Source organism: Euprymna scolopes, chromosome 4 (assembly GCF_053919585.1).
Source record: "Euprymna scolopes isolate OS-2025 chromosome 4, ASM5391958v1, whole genome shotgun sequence".
Lineage (NCBI taxonomy): Eukaryota > Metazoa > Mollusca > Cephalopoda > Sepiida > Sepiolidae > Euprymna > Euprymna scolopes.
In genome coordinates, this window is record NC_136485.1 from 66,948,874 (window position 1) to 66,969,180 (window position 20,307).

Consider the following 20,307-nt stretch of genomic DNA (forward strand, 5'->3'; position numbering starts at 1 on the left):
TAATTTCCTCAAAAGCGAAGCATAATAGGCTCCAGTAATTGTGGTACCTTTTGCTAGGAAATCTGTCATCACTACTCCGTCCTGGTCCCAGAAGACTGTGAGCATGACCCTGCCAGCGGAGGGCTTCTTTGGAGGTGGTGAGTCCAAGTGTTTCCACTGCAATGACTGGGCTTTGGTCTCTGGATAATAGTGATGGGCCCAGGTTTCATCCTGTGTAATCAGTCTTTTGAAAACTGACTCATCTTTTTGGCACACCTCCAAATTCTTCCTCGAGCACTCAACGCATTCTCACTTCTGGAATGGTGTGAGCAACCTGGGAATCCATCTGGCAGACACCTTATGCAAATGCAAATGGTCATGAATGATAGTTTCCATAGACCCTGTACTAATTTTGACATTTTGGGCTATTTGGCGAATAGTAATGCACCGATCTTCCAAAATGGCAGCCTCAACTTGACGGATAGATGCCTCATCAATGGTAGAGGAGGGGGGGACCAGGTCTGGAAGCTGTTTCCACAGACTTTCGGCCATGTTTGAATTCACGATGCCAGCGTTTTACAAGGTCATATGATGGGGCATTATCACCATAAGTTTCTTTCATTTCCTTAAAAGTCTCCTGTGGTGTGCATCCTTTCAAATACAAAAACCGGATCACTGCTTGACATTCAACAGGCTCCATTTCACACCTGACTCAGTTCAAACACCTGTAAAACAGAAACCACAATTAGTTCAGAGCTGTAATTTGCCACATAACCTGTAGAGATATAAATCATTGCACATGCGAAATTTCAGCTAGATCAGACAACTGGAAGTGGGTCAGGGGCATTACTTATTACATGCCCCTCGTATATTTTAATAAGTTTTCTTTTTCTTTTTTGTACTTATCCAAAATTCCACTCGCCATCAAAAAATAAAGGGAAGTCTTTATGATGTATGTACCAGTTACAGAAAGAAAACTGTGTATACAGAAAATCACATAAATTAGCCAAGTAGAAAAAAAATCAAATTTTATGGCTAAATTACAACAATCTTGCAACACCATCTTGAAAACAGTCTGAAGGAACAAGGGAGATAACTCCAAATCAAAATTTTTAGGTCATTCTCAATATTGGGAAGGCATTAGAAAAACTCAAATACACATAAAGGTATTTATATATATATATATATATATATATATATATATATATTTATTTATATATATATATATATATATATATATATATAAAAACTACTTAATTTACAGGATTTTTGGTGTACTATATTTTCTTTTAGATACGAGTATGTACAATATACAAATTTTTGCTTGTTTTTTCTAGGGTGGGAGGGTGCAGGTATTCTGGACAAGCATCAAAAATCTTTACAAGAATAGGTTTATTCTCACCTAACGGAATAGTTGATTGTGGATCACTGGATGATTTGTTGAGTGTAAAAGGTTCCATAGATGTTCCACCTAATGTGATTGCTGATTCCTCTTTGATACGACTCACATTCAACTTGTTTTTATGAGGATCCAATGCTCCCAAAATTCCAAGAACACGGACAACCTTCAAAAATGAAAAAAAAGTAAAAATTATCACTAAAATGACCACTCAATTACTTCCACTGAAAAAGAGTCAGCACAACATTTTTGTTTTTACCTTTTTTTCTTTGGCAAAAAATTCAATTAAAACAGATAATAAAAAAAGCCCATAATTTGTGAGAGTACCTAAAGCAGCACTCACCTGAAACGGGCTGAACCAGCTTCCTCTGAAGGAAGAGGTTTCACAGGAATATCAAATTAATATGTGGTTCCAAGTTGCTTGAATATCCCCATAAGAGGAGATGTTTAGTTTTTGCAATTCTTTCAAAGTGTTGACATCCTATATACAGCACCTAGTATTCCCAAATGGTCACCTATCTGGGACTGACCAGTCTAAATATTCCTTAACTTCAGTGATCTAAGGAGAACTGAGGTGTCAATGTGATTATGCTCTATCAAGGCCCAGAAACCACTCGAGGATAAGAGTTAGAGTGTACTGTAGTCAATTGGACAATATAGTAATCGTTAGTAATGAAAATTCAGTAAATTTGTAAACTTAAGTGGAACGGCTTATCAAGAACTTGTTTACGCTGGACTTGAAGACAATCAGATTGCAGTCAGCTGGAAAGCAGGAAAACGGGAGACAGTTCCACAGGCATGTGATTCTAAGAAAGAAGCTTTGTTCATGGAATCTACGTTAAGGTTTAGGCACAGATAAAGAGTGGGGGGAATTATTGATAGTGTTTACAGCTAGACGAGTGTTTCTTGTGAAAGTTTGGTGAGGGGAGACCCTAGATTGAAGCTCAGTCGAGCACTTGCCATGAAAATAACGATAAAGCAGAGACAAACTCGCAACATCTCTTCTGTGAGATAGAGGTTGCAGAGAAGAGAAAAGGACATCTCCTACGGAGTCTACTTTGAACTCTATTAAGGCAGGATAAGTCCTTTCTAGCAGCTCCTGCCCAGATGTGACAACAGTACTCCATCTTTGGACATACCTGGCTCTTATATAGATAGAGAATTGCATCAGCAGTGAGATATCTACTGGATCGATAGAAGGATCCCACCATTTTTCCAGCGGCCTTCACAACAGGTTTGATGTACGTGTTCCATTTCAGATCAAGAGTAAAGGTCAAGCCAAGAAGCTTGTCAAAACATGAGGCCTTCCCAAGACGAGAGCCATTCATTTCAATTGATGCCAGGTGGGAATCAGAGCGTTGATGACGTAAAAATAAAAGCTTTGTTTTAGATGCATTAAAAATAGCCAGCCACCCCTTTCCCTATTGTACCATGTGCTCAAGATCAGAGGAGAGAGAATTAGAGAGAACTTGGTCATTTACGGTTTTAGATGTGCAACCATAGATGGTAGTGTCATCAGCATAAATGTCTACGAATGATGTAAGAATGTGATTTGAAAGATCATTAATGTAGATCAGGAAGAGAGTTGGGCCCAGGATGGACCACTGAGGGACTTATCTACTACTACTGTGAGCTTCTGATTTCTGCCCATCAACTACTACTCTTATGAACCTGTCAGAGAGAAATGATTTAATAATTAAGACATATATACATATAGCTGGAGATCTTTTGAAGTTAAACTTTATGCCATACCCTATCAAAGGCCTTCGATATGTCAAAAATAATTGCCCTAGAAAGGTTGCCTCCATCGAGAGATTTGCTAATCCCAGGAGATATAACTGCAAGTACATCTGCTGTAGATCTAGCAGAATGGAAACCATATTGTGTGTCACTAAGGTTATTTTTGCTGATATGGTTGACTACTTCTCTATTTAACAGATTCCAGCAACTTACTCATGACATGCAGGAGACTTATTGGCCTGTACTGAGAGAGAGATGACCAATCTGAATTTTTAAATACGGGACATACTGTTACAGGGAAGGGCTATTCCTTTCCCATGTAAATAAGAATATTAGATAATTGAAAATGTGATTAGGATAAGCCTAGAATCGAACTCTGTAGGCAAAGTTGAGAAATGGAATGTTAGAAATTTAGTATATTGTTAAATTCTATTAGAATAGTTAAATATTGTTTATATCAGAAAAAAAAAGAGTTGATTGTCCATTCTTTAGAAATCTGAATATTAAATGTCAGTAAAAGAATGAACAATGCAAATTAAATTATACTGTTAAAAACTAGGTTAGAGTTATATATTGAGGATTCTTTTGTTTGCCAAAAGTGTGTTGGACAAACATGTAAAGCCACATGAAATTGGTCACGTTTGAAAAACACACTTCTGACGTCATAGACAAAGGAAATTTCTCCATATTATGTGTTCGGATTTTAGCCAGTCAGTCAGAGAGAGTTGATGAGCCAAGAGTTGACATAGTCAGAGGAGAGTCCCCTTAGAGGCGAAGGATAGAAGACTAACCACGTAGATACAAGTGAATTCCTGACTTCATTTGACAGGCCGATCAGATGAATTAAGCAATTATCATTGTTTTGTAACTGTTATCTTGTGTCATCCTTCATCACGAAAAAATGTCTTTATCATCTTATAATGAACATTGTAAACCCTTCCAAATTATGTGTCCCATCTCCTCAATCACAAGAAATGTCTCCCCTCTCCAAGATGTGTTATAAGAACTGATATATGTCTTCTCTCCCTCATCATCACTATCGTTATGTCTGTACATGAGTCCCGTTATATATGTGCCCCAACATGAACCGCCACGTCATCTTCCAATATGGAACGCCTGCTATACAACAATACTGATGAGGTTTTCCAGAGTGTTGAGAAGCAATTCTTCTTGAGACAACGCTTAAACAGCTTTGTAAGTAAGGGCACTAGTTCTGGTTGAAGTTTTTTTGAGTACTATAATTAGAATACTGTCAGGGCCGGTTGCTTTACTGAAATCAAGGTTTTTGATTAGCTTGGCAACATCACGTACAGATATCTGTATATCACATACCATGTTTTCTGATACAGGAGGAAATATTGGGGGTTGGCAGCCTTGGTCGCAAAGGGTAGAATTAGCTGCAAAGTTCTTGGCAAAGAGTTTGGTTTTGTCTGATTCACAAGATTACCTCAGGTCCATTGATGATAGTTGGGATAGAGCACACGTTTCTGTTCAGGATTCTGTTTACTATTTGCTAAAACTGGTGGGAACCAAGCCGCTGCTCAGCTACTTTGGACTTGACGGACTGAGCATACAACTCTCTTGCATTCTTTATTACTTTCTTACAATGGTTGCTGGCAGTCCTGAAAGCAGCTTTAATCTCAAAATATCTGTTACATTGGAATCAATTGAAAAAGTGGTTTCTGTGTGCAATGGCAGCAGCACATTCTAGAGAGAACCATGGCTGGCTGTTAGGTTTTTGCTGGAACTTTTTCGAGAGTATCAAATGGTCTATACCTACAATTAACCATTCCGTCACTCTCCAAAACATCCAAATTGGGGCCTCGCCATGGAATGTTGTTTAGTGTCATATCATGAATGTTGGAGGGTTCAGAAATGCTGTTTTGATCAATGGAGATCACTTAAGGACAAAGAGTCACTTTCTTTTTAAATATAAAGCAGAAGTATTATTTTCTAGATGAACTTGTTATCCATCTAACAGTTAGAAAATAGAATAGGTAGAAAAAAAATTGAAAGGGTTGGGAAAGATGAATTCTGAGGTGGTGTAAGCAAAAACTTTGTCCAAGAGTGTTGTGACAGTTTTGTATCTTACACAGAAACTTCTTTTTAATTTATAGATAAACTCCGATAGGTACTACCATTCCAGATCAGAGTGTACTTGGGAGTCACGACAACTAAAAGATTACATTTCTCCAATGCTCCAAAATTGGACCCCTCACAACCAGATGTAGTTTAAAGTGACAATTTTAAGATATTTTTTATTTTAACCAACTAATGGTCAAATCCATCCATCCATAGCCCTTGAGCCCCTGGAGGGGCATAGGCCATCTACAACTTTGTAGATGCTTTTGTAACGACTGAGTTCTTTTTTCAGGGTGAAGGTGTTGGCCCCACGCCCAACCTTCCCAGAAGGTACATACAGCACCTAGCCTTCCCAAATGGTCACCCATCTGATATTGGCCAGGCTCAACGTTGCTTAACTTCGGTGATCTGGCGAGAACCGGTGTGTCAACGTGATTGTGACGTACAATGAATCAAATGGTTGTTATTTTTTAATTTATTTTTCAAGTGCTATAGATAAAAGTATATTGAAAGTTTTTTGGTATAGACGAGTACTCTTTACTTCTACAAGGTAAAATAAATTAGAATTTCTACAAAAAATTTCTCACTAGCTCCAATGCTAACACTGTGCTCACACTAATCCAAAATACCACAGAAATATGGCATGTCTGCAGTGGAAAGAGGAAAGTGGCTATCCCAAATAAACAGCTGCAGACAAATATGTGTTACAATGAAGTTATCAATATCCAGTAATGTACATGATTTGTGTTACTGACCAATCAATGATATTTCTGCTCAGTTAATTTGATATCTAGCCCGTCACCCAGTTCTAGTTTCTCTTATAAACATTTTATCTGTTGCAATAATTGGTGTATATAAAAGACAGACTTTGATTAGGGACTCCATAGTTTAAGTCAGTTTAAGGCTGCTTGACCTTTAATTTTTTTTTTCAGTCTCATTTACTGTCCCATTGGAGTCTAGGTACAAGGAGCAATTTTATTTATTATTAAAGAATTTTAATGATATTTTCAGTGATTTAGGTGAAAATCCAAATGTGGTATCAGAACAAATACTTTACTTCATCTCTTCTGTTCTCAGTCAATGAAAGAGAAACTCTTCTAGAACAAGACAATTTTGATTTTAGTCCCTTTTTTTTTTTTTTAGAGAGATGAATTTCCCCACATTAAAAACATCTAACTATCCTCATGAGGATGTAGGCAAATAGGAACATCTACAGTAATTTTGAAGTCTTTGCAATTTAATTAAGCTAATATTAAATGAATAGATGGATACAGAATTAAAAATTGTAAAATAAAATAAAATAAAAATTTGCAAAGAAAAAAAAGTAAAAATTGTAAAGTAAGAAAAAAAAGAAAAATTGTAAAATAAAAAAAAAAAAAGAAAAACATTGTGAAGTAAAAAGAAAAAATAGAAAATAAACAAACTGACCTCTCGTCGGACACTATGAGTCTGTTCTGTTTTCATGAAGTTAAGCAGAATTCCTAAAAGCGCTGGGTACTGCTGGTAAGGCTCAATTACATATCCAGTGTTTTCAATCAATTGGCCTAATGTCCAAAGAGAAACCTAAAAAGGAAAACATGAACAATTTATTAAAAATTAAAATCAGATCATCGTTTATCAAATCTTTTATATTTAATTCTATAAAAATAACTTAAAAAGAAAAAAAATTAATGTGTTTCATAAAACAAAAAATACATGAGTTATAGAACAAAGTGTCCGATTTTATTATTTTCATATGATTGAATGTTACTTACCTCTCGCTTCTGAACTGATGTAAGGTCTTGTAAAGTCATTATTATGATAGGCAATAATTCATCAACCCAAATCCTCATTTCCATGCCACTAACCTGAATAAACATTTTCAAAGTTTTTGTTAAATCAATCAATAAAACATATTCCATCATCAGAAGGTATTAACAGAAAAATTGGTGAAAAAATTTTAATCTATTACATCGAATCAGATATAACTTTTTCTCTGAAGCAAAAAAAAAAAGGCAAAAATTCAGCGATTATAAGAAAGTGTTTATGATATTGAAATCAAGCAAATCATTTTTGTCTGGATGTCTTCAAAGTATTTGCCCATATTACAATCAGTTTACAAAAAGATTTCTATAATTCTTAGTAATATATTTTTGTATTGATATTTGACTTTATTTAAAAGATTATCAACAGAAACCATTATTCATACAAACTTTTCCAACAGAAAAAAAAAAAGAATCTTGACAGCTTGAACTTTGTAAACCTTTTCAAAATGTTTAAATTACATTTGTTAAAAATGCTTGATCATTAGCAGAATTAGAAATTACTAAATAAAAAGTCATTTTTTTTTGTTTTGAAATTGAGCCATATTGACAATTTTTCTTAAACATTAATGCGGTAACAATAATGAAAATGATCCTTTCAAAGAATAAAACGAAATACTGTCACTCTTTAACAAGACAAAGAATAAAAAATTTACACTTTTATATGGCAATATCAATCTTAATAATTATAAAACTGTGATCATCTGTGTCCTTGCTTGAATATATATATATATATATATATATATATATATATATATTCAAGAGGTTATCTCATTTGTATATCACATTAAAGAAAATCTGTTTTCATAATTAGCTCTAAATTTTTAATGGAAATAATAGAATTGTTTTAAGTATTCTACTTAGAAATATTATATAAAGTTGATTTATTTCATTTATGTTCAATTTAAATCAATTTTAATTATTAGTATAACCAACATCAGCTGCGTTTAAAACCTAAGTTTTCATTTAACCAATGAGTTACTTCCCTTTAAGCTATGGGATTTTATTTCCGTTTGAATTTCATAGATGAAGATGGTTGTTTTATGTTTCCAAAAATCCCAAATATGGTCAACCTGGAAAATCATAACTTACGATATTTGGTGCATCTTAAATAATATATGACTAAAACCTCCACCTGGCATTGCCGAGTATGTACAGCTGGTAGTCATTAAAGAGTATGTTCATGATTATCTAGATTATTTCTTCTCTGAATGATTTTATAGCTAAAAGAAACAGAGAATGTTTAAAAATAATTCCTTACTATTAAGTGCTTATAATTTATTACTGAAATAAATTTCAGCACTTATCTAGTTTTACCTCAATATTAAAAAATAAAAATTGCACATAAACTTTATTATGTTCATATCTGTTAGGTTTAAACAAGTACTGGTTTTTTGTTTTAAAAAAAATATTTGATGATTTTGCATAATTTTTGGTATACTTTTTTTTTTAAACCTAACACATAAGTATATAATAAAATATTTGTGCAAGTTTGTTAATTTTCTTTTTATGAGCAATTTTTAATATTGGGGTTAAACTGGATAGTTGCCTAAAATTCTTACAATGGAATGGATATGATAAGAAACTGGGTTCTATGTAGAATTCAATATGGACACCAATATTGCCACCAGATTCTTAAGCCTGGGAATCGCATTAAGTGAGTTCACAACCCTTTTTTTTTCTTTTTTTTCTACGAATATTATGAGAATTGAAAATCTCCACATACAACCCACTTAAAACAGCCAATCCACAATACAGAAATCTTCAGATTTCATGCAGTTTCCAACGGTCAGTCTAACCCATTTTATTAACTGTTATGGCTTGCAATAAGCCACAAAGAAAACAGAACAACGGAATAGAGTTTAAACAATGTATTACTGGAACAACAACGTAAAAAGGTTACAACTGAAAAGAGTAGTAAACGTCACCGAGCAGGCGAGGGTCGCTCTGGTGTTTAATCCACACCTGAGATCAAAAGGTCTATGGTTTATATAATGGATAGAACAGTCCATTTGGAGGGTGATTAACACATATCAAATATTTTCCCAAGTAGTGACCCATTAGTTAAAAAAAAAAAAAGTCAATTGTTGATTGAAAAATCAGCTGCTGTGGTTCCCAAGCAGCCTAAAATGTTGGTATCTAATGCTAGCATCCATACTGAACCGAAAATTAAACCCATATACTATACACTTTCATATACTTATTTCTTATAAGAATTAGATTTCAGTACTAAAGTAAGAACACCTAATAATAAGGAGTTACTTTTCACATAGTTTGTATACAAAAAAAATCTATTTTTTAAGCATTTGATGTCCCATTGAAGACTTAGACATTAATTATTAAATAATTTCAATAAAAATTATAAATTTTCTAATTTATTTACATTAAACGCAAAGCTTTTATAATGGATGCAAACTTTTGAGAAAACAAAACAAAACTAAAGAGCAAGAAAAATAATTAACTGTGTTACCTCAGCTTGTTCTCCAATAGCAGCCAGTACACTGATTGTAACTCCAGGATGAGGGTCGGGTTCTTTTAATTTGGGAATCAACACCTGAAATTAAGGAAAAAAAAAAAAAAAAAAAAATCGAACATAACAGATGGCGTAAATAACTAGGAAAATATCAAGAGGAAAAAAAAAAAAACAATTTAGTAGATAAAATTTGTATAGAAAAAAGTTTTGTTTTTTTAATAGCTTTGACCCTTACAAATAATTGTTTGGTAATAAAAAATACAAATCAATATTTGTCCAGAATTCCCACCATATTAGAAAACAAATAGAAAAATCTGTATGATGTATATACCCATGATGATATTGTATTTAAAAAATCTTGCAAATTGATCAAGTAGTTTTATTTTTATAAAGAAAACAATTTGTAAGCAAATTTGAGTTTTTCTAGTGTTCCCATGTTAAGAATGGGTTTCTAAAATTTCACAAGTTTGAATTATTTGGAGTTCTCTCTTGTTTTCTGTGTTTTCAAGATGGCATCAAGGTATTGTTGCTGTTTGTTTAGCCACAAAATTTGATTTTCTTATTTAAAAACAAAACTACTTGAACAATTTACGTGTTTTTTGGTGTACAATATTTTCTTTCCATCACAAATACATACATCATACAGATTTTTCTTTATTTTCATTTTTTTAATATAGGCGGAATTTTGGACAAGCACCAAAATATCTTACAAGAAAAAAAAAAGTATTAGGATTTTATTAAAACATTCTTTGTAAAAGGTTGATTAGTTCAGCCTCTCTTTGTTACATTATATATCACTAAATAAATTGTACATAAAAAAACTACCATAAAAGGCTATTAAAATTATAAAAAACTGAAAATAGTTTAAATCTCTCTAATCTTAAAAACAATCAAATTCTTAATAAATGAAATGTAAATCTGAAAAGATTGGAAAAAAAAAATAAATAAAAAATTCTAATTTGTTTTTAATTAAATTAAAATCTTAATCCAATTGTATTTTTGAAAGTATAAAAAGGGGGAAAAAATTAACATTTCAAACAATTAACATCACAAAAAAAGTCACCTTTAAAATAGGTTCTGCATAGGGTCTGATAAGGCGAGCTGCATTTGAAGCCAAATGTCCCAAGACCCTTGCTGCTTGTTCTTTACTTCGACCAACTCCACTGTGTTGAAGTTCAGTTAAAATCTAAAGAAAAAGAAAAAATAAGATAAAAAAATTTGTTTTTAAATATTGTATTTCTATTTTTATTTTCTTGTGATTATTCCTACAAAATTTTATAATACAACTTCCAATCCACCAAAAGAAAATATATTTGGACATGATTACAAAATCCAAAAATTGGAAGAGAAGTTGAAATTATTTATTTTATTTTTTATCACACCATTTTGAATTAACAAGTACTTCTTTTCACATTTTCGGATTTTGTAATCATGTCCAAATGCATTTTATTTTTGGTTGATTGATAGTTGCTATTTCCTCTGATGAGTTAAGGGCAAAATAGATTCATTGATTGAAATAATGATTAAATAAATGATTTTGCGCTACAAAACAGTTATACTGTCAAGAATTGTAAATGTCAATGTAATTAAAGGAATAAATTGCAAGATGGTCAACATCATGAAATTTGAAATATAGACTTTTCATTTGTTTGTCATATGCTTTGTAATTACATCGAGCTTAGATTATGGATTAGTATATAAAAAAGTTAAATATAATTAAAAAATAAAATCATATTTCCACAGATGGGTGTGTGTGTGTACACGTGTGATTTCCTAGATGTTAATTCAATTGCTCAATAGCAAGCAGATCAATATTATATTAAATTAACCTAATCCTGGCTCATATCAAATATCAAGTAAAGTTCACTTCACACCATTAGACTAGATAAGTATTTTATTACAAAGTCATTAATGAAAATAACCAAAGTGTATATAAATTAGAAAAAGAAAAATGCTTTCCTGTCCTGATTTAATATGATGTATCCCTTCAGACCCTTATTTCTCTATCCTTTTTTTTTTGTCTTATTTTTATTTTCCATTCCTTGTAAAAAAAAAACAAAGACTTGTATTAAAAGAATTACATTTACTTTATTTGAGGATTTTTAAAAAAATATCACACCTGAAACATGTATGCACTTATGTAGACAATAATGTTTATGTGCATATATATATGGTGGATTTTCTCATCGAAAACAATAGCTGAGAGTTTAGCAAATAACTTCAACAATTCCTAAGTTCTATGATATCGTATATGTGTTTCCAATCCACCAAGTGTCTTGCACACTTTTTCACAGATAAAACACTTGCATGTATTTGGTGGCTCAAAATGTTGTGTCGGGTGGACAGCTAACCCAGCTTTGCTTTGTGCTTTGAACTCACAGTGACATGCAATCACTGTTTGGTGAATTTTGCTGATGCTTTGTTTTCAAATTTGCATACATAAAAAAATGTTTACTTTTATTCCTTCTTTAAAATAACTTACTTGGATTAAGGTCTGCCTCAGGGTTGGCATAATGTAGGCTGGATTTCTGTTGCTGAGACGTCCAATAATACAAATGGCCAATTCACGAATCTCAAACACTTCATCATTAAGAACGACGAATAAAGCATTCAAATTTTCAGCTTGAGCCAAATGTGGATCAAAGCGTTCATCTAACACTGAAAGGACACAGTATCGAATCTCTGGTTCTGGGAAAGAAAACAAAAACCATAATTAACTCAATGCTTTATAAGACGTAAACACTTTATCAATCAATAAGATCAAGATTAATTGTATGTAATTTTATTTATTTATTTATTTTTTTTTTTTTTTAACTTTAATGAAAATAGAAAAATTATTCATATCACTTGAATTATTTGGACTACGATTTTCATCTTTATTTTCATAAAGTTTAAGTCAATGTAACTTTCGAGAATCTTTGCCGAACTCAAGAATCTGTATAAAATTTGGAACAGAATCCAAAAGAGTAGCATGCTCTCATTCCATCAGTCACGATTGATTAGAAATCCAAGGTAATTTGCAATAGAGAATTGAACTTTCAGAAGACTGACTTATAACTGAATTTTACCAAATACTTTATCGGTTGTTTTGGGTCGTTGCAGACAATTCTAGTAAGTCAAATCATCCAAATAAGACTAATTATCAATCATCATCTCAAAAATTCAGAAACAAAAAGTTTGTTTTCATAAATTTAAAAATTTAATGCTTCTACCAAATTATAGCTGAAAAAACAAGGACTATCTACCTCCCCAAGAATTGAATAAAGGGTTCAATTCAAAATCCGTATAGATTCCTGGGTTTGATAAGATGAATTTGAAGTTTTGACATTATATCAAGAGAAATACTGCAAGAAATAACATCCAAGATAAAAATAGTCGTCCAAATAATTTAAATGATCAATCATAATCCAGAAAATTTCAAAAGATAAAATTTGACTCGTTGAACCACATACCTGGATCTGTGATGCCCACAATAAGCAATTTCCTGAGAACATCTGCAACAGTATTCATACTTTTCATACTATGTTTGTGTTGGCCTTCTAATGCCTACAAGAATTAAAAAAAAAAAAAAATTAGTAGCAATCTATAACTAATCAAGATCAAATTTTATAAAACAAAAATACTTTAAACTTATCAGAAAGTAAAATTTAAACTTAACCGGGGGGAGGGGGATAATTTGTAATAAATAGAAAATAATCATTCTTTGGAGCGGGGGGGAGGGTAATTTTAAGAGGAGTATCTCCGTCATTTGTTTTTTTGCTTCATCGTTTACGACAAAAACTTTTTTTTTTACACATTCATCATATCTAAATATCGCTACAGTTGCCATTTTAAAAGATATATTTATAATTTATGTGCCTGAAAGATGCATGTTATTTCTATTTCAGTCATATAAATTGTTTAGAGTTAAAAGAACACACATTGGAGGCGTTTGCTTTTTGCATAAGCAGCAGCAGTCCTTTCTTTTTTCACCACCAACAAAACATGTACAATGGTGTCCAAAACAAATCTCTCTTGAGAACAAAATTCACCTTTTATTCAACCACTTTGAACTCCCCACAGCAACTAACTTTGTGCAATCTTCTCGTCTTGTACACAAATAGTTCCAGGTTTGCATGCCACGGTTTTCTTACAGCGGATACATACCAACCGTGACTGGTTATTTATCTGTTGCTCCATACCGTTATCGTACATCTGTAATTGTACCACACTTATATGTTCACCATCTTTTAATTTCATAAACCAACATTGTTGTAAAAAAAGTTGCGCATGCGTGGTCCTCCTCTGTTGCTGCATGTGAGATGACGCCACAAAAAATAGTGAAGAAATGAATGTGAGAAGTGCGAAGGGCCAACATTGCCTTCACATTTTCGCCAAGTTTCAGAAAAATCTAATGGATGGGGCAAAATTTATAGGGTAAAAAGTGTAATTGTTTACAATTTGGGGACATTTGCGATCCCTTTTGAGCACTTGAGAATGCCGAATCCCAGTGAAAATAGACAAATGGTGCAGTTTCACGCCTTAAGACATGTATATTTGAATTCAGTTCCATGGAAAACCACTATATAGACACACATATGAAGTTTTTAAGTAATATGAAAAAAGAGCTCCAAAAAGGCGTTTTTTTAGCCCTAAAAGTCCCAGAGGGATGTGAACCAGAATTTTGCCAGGGTCACCTATACTGAATTTATATTAAGGACAATAGGGTCCACATTTTGGCCAAGTTTTCGGAAAATCTAATGGATGGATCCAACACTATGGGGCAAAAGTGTCATTTTAGGCCATTTTTTACCTCTTTCGAGCCCGGTGCAATTTCAGGCCTTAACACAAGTATATTGGAGTTAACCACTGTAAAAAACCACTATATAGTCAGACAAATGTTTTTGTTGAGAAATACGAGAAAAGAGCCACAAAAAAGAGCGTTTTTAGCACTGAAAGTCCCCAGGGACGCGAACCAGAATTTTGCCATGGTCACCCATACTGAATTTATATTAAGAACAATGGGCTCCACATTTTGGCCAAGTTTCAGAAAAATCTAATGGACGGATCAAAAGTTATGGGACAAAACGTGCCATTTTTTTTTTACCTCTTTTGAGCCCCTGGGGATGCAATGGGAATTTTCGCAAAAAGAAATTTTTTTTTTTTACTGTGCACATCTATTTAATGAAATACAATTTGTGGCAAAATTTCAGGGAAAACTAATGAACGGTTATCTGGTAATCATCTGGACTAATGGACGCACGGACACCACTGAAAACAGATCCCTCTCCGATAAATTGAGGGACCAATATTACACAGGAAAAGGGGGGGGGGGTCTTATAAATGCTGAAGATGTTAATGTCTCAACTTGAGAGAGAGATCGAACACCCTTCCCATATTTATCGTCTTGTTTGTGATGTTACAACCACTTGGGACTAGCCTCCTAATATACACCACTAAGATCAAAAACGGGCTCATAGTCAGACTTAACCTCAATTTGTTGATGATCTGGATTGTTTGGTGATTTTAAGGCATATTAACTCATTTCAGGTTATTTAATGCAAAATGCAATAATTCTGGAAAAAGTTTTTATGTTGCAAGTATTTTATATATTTAAAGACTTGGTTATTTTGTTTTATGACATATCAACCCTTTTCAGGATATTTAATGCTAAATCCATTAATTTTGGAAAAAGTATGATTCAAGTATTTTGTCTTCAAATATAAATGCATGGTCTTTGGTTTGCCTTTTTTGTTTTAAACTTTGCAGAACAGAATTGAGTTTTGCAAAAAGGAAAAAAATGATAACATCAAGGTTTGCTGTATTTAGGTCAGGAATCTGATTTCAGACAGTCTGAACTGATAGCGCCATCATTTTCTTTATAAAAATAAAATTACTTAATCAATTAATGTTATTTTTGGTGTACAATATTTTCTTTCACAGGTATATACATCATATAGATATTCCTTTATTTTTGTTTCTCACGGGGGGGGGGGGGGGAACATAAACACCAAAATAGCATCAAATAATATGCAGGATTATTCTGGGTTTTATTTATTTTAACATATTATGCACATTTTTAAACATTTATGATTAAAAATCTAACATTGTTTGCAAAATCCTAAAGCACAAACATGTTTTAACATTAAGCCATAATTACAGCAAATTGTTTCAAGAAAGAAAAGCGAATATTGATGGGGGATGTAGTCTGATTAAAATTTAACACATGAAGAAATATGACAGTCTGGAAAAATATTGATAAGTTAAACCAAAAAAAATGAACAATGATAAACCTAAAATATTATAAATGAAAACAAAACTGTTCTAAAAAAAAAAAAAAATAAATAAATAAAATAAAATGAAATAAAAATACATAAAAATTAAACAAGAAAAAAAAAAAAAAAAAAAAGCAACATTGTTAAAAAATTTCAGTATCTAAAAAACAAATCCATGAAAATAAGACATTTTACTTTACTTACTGTTAACAATGGAATCAGCAAACGGGCACAAGTTCGGATCGCTTCGGATCGGATCTTCTTGGACCGACTGCATAAGTAATTCTCAGCACAATGCAGGACAAACTGGGTCAAAGAATGACCTTAATCACAAAAAGAAAAAGAAACATTAAACTTTCATTTTTTATATCCTTTTTTCTTGTTTTCAAAATATCTGTGCTGTGTAGTATGATGAATTTTTGAACAAATGCATTTCTGGTAAAAACAATCACATATGTCAAAATTTGAATATATTAAAAAAATTACGAAAAATGATCCAGTAGAAAATACGCTGGATCTATTTTTCACAAAAAATATCATAGACCCTAGTAGTCACACATTTTCTATTTTTTCAATGATGGATTTCAAGGGAAGTAAGGGAGATAAGTCAGTTTGTCATACTGAATTTGTCACACAACTCTTCCAGATAAAAACATACAATAAAACTTGTTAATAAGAAATTCTATTTTTACTGGATCATTTTTGGGGGGGAATTTATACTAATTTTGACATATGATGTAAGTATGTGATAGTGTTCTTTTTACCTGAAATTCACTTGTTCAAATTACAATTATACTGCACTAACACCAAAATATCATCAATGGACTGATTTAAAAAAATATTTCCAAAATCAAAATGTTTTCTTACATACCTTCAAAATCAAAACTTCCTAATGTAGACAATGCTAATGTAATACTGGTGTCATCTTGTGAGTCAGTGCCAGCTGAGGGAGGGAGAAAAAAAAAAAAAAAAACATTTAATTACAAAGCCAGTTATATTTATTAAAAAAAAAAAAAAGCAATAAAAGCCAAAATTTATCTTCTTTTTATTTGCTACATTTCCCTCTTTGCATATGGATTTTGAGCTTATCATTGATGCAAGAAATGAGCCCAACTTTTGCATTCATCCATACAGACAGTATCAAAATCTCTTAATTCAATTTTTCATTTTACTGAAAGGTATTTTACACTTAAAATTCAAATTGATAAAAAAATATTTTGTTATCTATTTAAGCTGCATGAATGGAATCGTTATGGAAAAATAAAGAATGAAAATGAACAAAAAAAAAATTTGGTTTAAAAATAAAATGTTTAATATTCTCTTATTACCACAAATGTTTTCATTTGCAGAACCCTTTATTCAAATAAACTTTACAATAATTTTTTTATCCCAACTGAGTGGGATGCTGCCGAATCAGAATATAAAACTTAAGAGGCTGTCATTATGAGACAATTGAGGAGATAAGTTTTGTAAATGCATCTTGTATATTTCCAGCGATTAGCACGGACACACACGCACACAAAAAAAAAAATGCAAGTTTACTTTATATATTTTTGAAACAAAACAAAGCTTTAAACAATATTAAAAAGTTATGATTTCTGTGTTCATCACGAGTTAAAGTTTCATGTTTTATTTACCAGATGATCCTATGGGTAAAGTCTTGGGAGCTCCAGGATGCTGAAGTGGTCGCCCAATCAGAATCAAGGATAACATCCTAAGTAACCCATCTTGGATGTCTTTCTTCATTTGAGGAATGTATGTCGCTAGGTCTCTGAGAGCAGCTGTCAAAGCAGGACTAGAAAAAACAAACAAATGAACCAAATAAAAATAATAGTAGATTATAGCAACAGCCATTGAATGGCGTCTAAATAAATATTAAGGTTTTTAACGATAAACACATTTTTGTTAATTATAGTTTATAAAATCCAATGCATTGTATCAAAATAGAAAATTTAAATTTTTCTAGGATAAACAAAATTTTTTAAATTAGACTAGAAAATTTGATGCATTGTATGAAAAAGTCTTTATATATAAATTATTTTTTTATATTTTTTATATAAATTAAATATAATTTTAATAAAACATTTTTTATGTAAAATGTATAGCAAAATCATGTTTAAACATAATTTTAGTTATAAAAATAATGTTTTTTTTCTAGCAATTGAAAATTTTAAAAAATTTCAAAATCAAAATATCTTGTTACAAAAGCAAATCCTCAAAAGATTTTTTTTTACAAGGCCGGGAGGCCACTCGAGGATAAGGGTTAAGTAGTGTACAGTAGTCATTAGGACAATAATGTAATAATCGATAGTAGTGGAAACTTGGTATAATTTGGTTATTTAAGGGGATGGTTCAATAAGAATTTGTTTACGCTGGACTTGAAAATGACTATTGTAATCAGCTGGAAAGCAAGTCAGCGGAACAGAGTTGCACGGGCAGGCAGTTCTAGGAAAGAAACTTTGTTCATGGAATTCGTGTTTAGGTTTAGGCACAAATAGAGATGGGGAAATTTTTAATAGTGGTTTTAGTTAGAAGAGTGTTTTTGCGAAAGTTTGGCAAGGAGGACTATAGATTGGAGCTGAATCATAAAATATAAATCAAAACAAGAATAAGTGACAACAGAATAATTAACAACTAACCTCAAACCAGTAAACAACATTGAATCTAAAATGTCTCTCATGTCACGGGCAATCGAAGTTTCAAGAGCTCGTCCAAGCATACTGATACAAGTAAAGACTGAAGGTTCAACCGAGATAGCTTTTTGTTTCCTGAAAGAAAACAAAGTATAAAACATTACAGTTGAACAAAACAGGAGAGGAAAAAAATTCTTTTATTATATTCAAATTCAACCAATACAACACTAAAATATTCAAATCATTCCAATTATAAAACACTGCCAAAATTAAATTGACAAAACAAATCTCCATAAAAATATTACTTTCAGTAATAAAATTAAGCCCCAAAAAATGCTGATAATTTTATAAAGAAAACTATTATTTACTCTTGTAATATGATATTGATTTATTCTTAAAAGTAACTTCGAAGTTCAAGAATGGTAAAATTGAATTTTCTGATCTAGGATAGTAGCACAATGTGATATCAATGAACCATCTCTAATCTGCCAGCGGGGTTAAGATAAAACATGTCCCTAGTTTATAAAAAGTAAATTACTATTCCAGTCTATTTAGAAATTTGTTTAGTCTTTTTTTTTTTTCTAGGTAAAAAATAATAATATTAGGAAATTTTTCTCTACCATATTGTAAAAATAAGTTCTTGATTTATTTCTTTTTTTAAATAATAAAATGTTTTCATAGGCAGTGAGATATTTTTACTCAGATGAAAAATTTATAATTTAATTCACATTCGTAATAATGCATCTTCTCATATTACCAAAGAAATTGTTTTTTATGCAACAGCACCATAAATATTCTGCCGAATGACTGAAAATTACATTGGTTTGTTCCCCACGTTGCACAGAATTTATGTTTCAATTATACTTGTTATTAAGTTGTAGATTTCAAGCTGAAACAAGTAACAAAAACAGTATTAAAAAAAACTGACTGGAAAGTAGAAATTGGTTTTCTGTAAACTAGGGGAACATTTTTTATCCAAACACCGCCAGCAAATTGCAGACAACTCATTGACATTTTAGGTTCGAAAATAAGTTTACATACAGATTACAATTAAAGAGAGTCTCTTCATTTGTAGTAAGAAAAACTAATTGACAGCTTTTTATGAAGAAAAAACAACAAAAAGGTTTCAGAATTTTTTTTTTTTTAGATGAGAATCAATAATTTGGATTATTTGGACAACAATTTCAATCTTGGTTGTTACTTTCAGTCAATGTAACCCAAGACCTTTAGGTACAATATTTTGATTTCCAATTGAACCCTTCATCTAATCTGCAAGGATAGATTGTTCGTGCAAACCAATGTCTATTGAAGAGTAGGTTCAATCCTTACTACAGGCAATAATAATCAAGACTAACAATAATTAACGCTTCTACTTGGTTATGGCTGATGAAATAAGATCAAGCTACCCTGGAGATTAAATAAAAGATCCTGTTTGAAATTTTGACATTCCATGTTCAACAAATATTCCTAAGTTTGAAAAGATACACCTGAAGGTCAAAGGTTACATTGGCAAAAGCAGTTTAGTATGAATAATCCAATACATAAATAGATGTACCTTCAACCCCCTCCACCAAAATAAATGTATCCATGGATTCAGAAATTACTAGTTAGATTTTTATGAAATTTGAAATATAGATAGTAGAATTGGAATGTTGTCTTCTTATCCAGTTGTAAACAGGTTTTCATAGCTTCCACAGGTCTGCCATTTGATGGCTCCTTGACGTCTGTTTGCCAGTTAGTCTGATCCGTATCTCTCTCAAGAAATTGCCAAGCTTTCAAATCCTAGATAATTGGAAGCTAGGTCTTGCAAGGGCAGCCAATGCCAGATAAGTTATCAACTTCAATAACATAGGCTCTGCTAATCCAACCACCATTGCACTTGATATGAATAAACCAGCAATTTCCACATAGTCCTACATCCAGTGGTAGAATTTGAAGTTTTTCA

The 20,307-nt window shown here is 31.9% G+C and overlaps 1 protein-coding gene across 2 annotated transcripts in view; it reads right to left on the bottom strand.

Annotated features, from left to right (window-relative positions):
* LOC145268167 (serine/threonine-protein kinase mTOR-like) overlaps window positions 1–20,307 on the bottom strand; it is a 223,826-nt gene that overhangs the window by 116,143 nt on the left and 87,376 nt on the right. For both annotated transcript variants that reach the window (XM_080123389.1, XM_080123381.1), the window contains exons 11-21: window positions 18,369–18,497; window positions 17,367–17,524; window positions 16,601–16,672; window positions 15,934–16,052; window positions 12,928–13,021; window positions 11,958–12,163; window positions 10,539–10,661; window positions 9,473–9,556; window positions 6,955–7,047; window positions 6,629–6,763; window positions 1,382–1,544 (exon numbers count right to left, since the gene is read on the bottom strand). In XM_080123389.1, the coding sequence (XP_079979515.1) occupies window positions 1,382–1,544; window positions 6,629–6,763; window positions 6,955–7,047; window positions 9,473–9,556; window positions 10,539–10,661; window positions 11,958–12,163; window positions 12,928–13,021; window positions 15,934–16,052; window positions 16,601–16,672; window positions 17,367–17,524; window positions 18,369–18,497 (1,376 nt within the window). The remainder of the gene's footprint in view (window positions 1–1,381; window positions 1,545–6,628; window positions 6,764–6,954; window positions 7,048–9,472; window positions 9,557–10,538; window positions 10,662–11,957; window positions 12,164–12,927; window positions 13,022–15,933; window positions 16,053–16,600; window positions 16,673–17,366; window positions 17,525–18,368; window positions 18,498–20,307) is intronic.